General features: G+C 43.4%; 1 protein-coding gene across 1 annotated transcript in view; it reads right to left on the reverse strand.

Moving 5' to 3' along the window:
* lipeb (lipase, hormone-sensitive b) overlaps positions 1-1,372 on the reverse strand; it is a 40,031-nt gene extending 38,659 nt beyond the window's left edge. Inside the window, 1 exon segment of the mRNA XM_080857827.1 lies at positions 1,246-1,372. Coding sequence (XP_080713953.1) covers positions 1,246-1,333 — 88 coding nt within the window. The 5' untranslated portion in view covers positions 1,334-1,372.
* Between the last annotated feature and the right edge of the window lie 1,128 nt (positions 1,373-2,500).

Below are 2,500 nucleotides of genomic sequence, written 5' to 3' on the forward strand. Positions count from 1 at the left end.
TATACGAAATGCTGACAGAAAAAGAAGTGGGTCTACTCCGTATACCTGCGTATACCCTGGACTACACAACTGCTTATAACTATACTCCAAATGGTGAACGGACACACACACACACCAATGGCGGGTTGCGCAGGAATGCCATGGCCTCTTGTTCATCCCCTGTGGCTAGACACCATGGCTGTCCCATGACTGTAAAAACATGACATCCTGCGATGGACCTTTGCCCCACATACATTACAGTGCCTGTGCCTCTCCAGTGATGGTTTGGTCACCGCATCTCGACAGGAAGCAAGGAACAATACCCCACCCCACCCCACCCGACCCAGCAGGGACAACGCTTCCCCCGTATGCAAGACTCTCCAGGCTTCATCCTGACCGGGGAAAAAAACTGTTCAGGCAGTGGGGTCTGGTCCTAGTGGCCAGTTCAGACTATAGCCTATGTTCCAAAGATACCGGGTAAAGTAACCGGGTAATCACTAATTGAAGGGAACTCTACCAAATCTGCCGGACCGAGTCTCAACAGCCCATTTCAATGTTGTATAACTAGTCTAACGTCTGCCCAAGGCTTCGACATAGACTCATGTTGCGAAATGCGAAGGAAATATTTATAACTTTATCTTTAAAACTGCACAACGGGACGAGTAACTCCTTACCTGACATAATTCTCGCGTCTCATGGCACAGTCACAACACATGGCTAATCATATTATTCCAGTTATCCATAATTGGTTGAGACACTCGTAATGTAAACAAACAGTCTTGCCCTGAGACGCCCATTGATACATGTAGGTAATACGACATTAGAGGTTATTTACGCCTGTTGTTATTGTAGTTATTATTAACAATTGTTGCCGATAATACACTACTACAACGAGGTTCGAAGGCTTGAATTAAGAAACGGTAGTCTACTTTACTTTTGTCACTGAGTAACATTAACTTGCTATTGACAGTGTAGACTAGGCTACTGACATTGCTAGAAAGTATGGCAGTTGCATTTAAATGCCAATCTCCCATAGCGGCACAGTATCAGAGAGAGTCCTGTCGTCTAGATTCAATAATAGGAAACGTAACGTCAATAGCTACAATATTGCCAGGCTTTGATCACGGGTATAATCTTATGGCTGTTAACAGTGGATTGCTAGCTCGCTAGTTAGCCGGTTTAGGGTAGGCTATTGGTCACAAAGTTCGTACATTTTCTAATTTCACCGAAAGCATAGGCACAGTTTGCTCAAAAATATGGGTTTACCTATGGGGCCATCCTTGCGCTTTGATGGTCGTTTTCCATTCACACCTTGTTCACGCCTGCCACTTTCAGCCTTCTTGCCAGACGCCATCTTTCCCAATACTGTACGTTACCTCACACCGGCCATCCGATCATAGTAGCGCTACCTGAAAAAACTGCTACACCCACAGTCGAACGCGCAGCCAATATGTGTATCGCATTATGCTGCTTTAAGCCAATCCAATGTTTCTTATGGTATGGGCGACGCCCATTACACCAAGGTTGCCCCTGATCGCCTCAAAATAACTCGGTGCTTCCATGTCATCAACGCGTTTATTGTAAACCTGTATGATGTAGGCTGTTACGTTGTGAATAATGTGGAGGCCATGTAAACTAGACTTGTCGAGCACAAATGGCTGTAGCACCGCGGGCAAATAATAACTTTCTCAGCTGTGATTTTGCAATAAAAGACTGTCCACTTCATGCTGGTTCATAGGTGATGGTCTCTTCAATGGTCACCTCAATGACCTCTTTGGATAATATGCATTTTACTCACAATTTAGGATACCCTGTGTTTGAGATTACTGCCAATGTGAGAGGTTGCAACTTTTCCAGTGCGTCAATTCTGCCTGAACCTGCCTGAACCTGCCAGAGTAATAGGCTATAGTCAAATACTGAAATAACGCAACTATGAGTATTTGGTGTTGGAAAGGTTTGTTGCTTTATTGTTTCTTTATTGTCCATGAATATCCACACATGGAATGCTGTTTCTCACCAGATAGCAAAGTGTTTAGTCTTCTTAAAACATGACCATGAATGTCTCTCACTGGTCCTTGAAGAGAGCTAAGAGCTAAGAGATGGAGCTATTGAGAGGGTTTACATACAGCCTGTTAGAACTCATCTAATCAAGGTTCATGTCAAGGTAAATCGTAAAAAGCACATAGAGCATACTCAAAGAGCACAAAGTATTTCCAGGTGAAAATTTGTCTTAAAACAAATGACAACCAATATTAAAGATATAATTACATTTTATCAACACTGAAAATAATTATCTTCATTTTGGGAGCCTTTAAACTTCTTTGACCCTTCATCTGTGTTAGTAGTTCGATGGGATGAACTGTATGTAAAGGCCAGACATTTAGCAGATTTAGTATCTGTGTCTGTGTCTGTGTGTGTGTCTGTGTCTGTGTGTGTGTCTGTGTCTGTGTCTGTGTGTGTGTGTGTGTGTCTGTGTCTGTGTCTGTGTCTGCGTCTGCATCTGCGTCTGTGTCTGCAACTG

This window comes from Sprattus sprattus (assembly GCF_963457725.1).
Source record: "Sprattus sprattus genome assembly, chromosome: 19".
Lineage (NCBI taxonomy): Eukaryota > Metazoa > Chordata > Actinopteri > Clupeiformes > Clupeidae > Sprattus > Sprattus sprattus.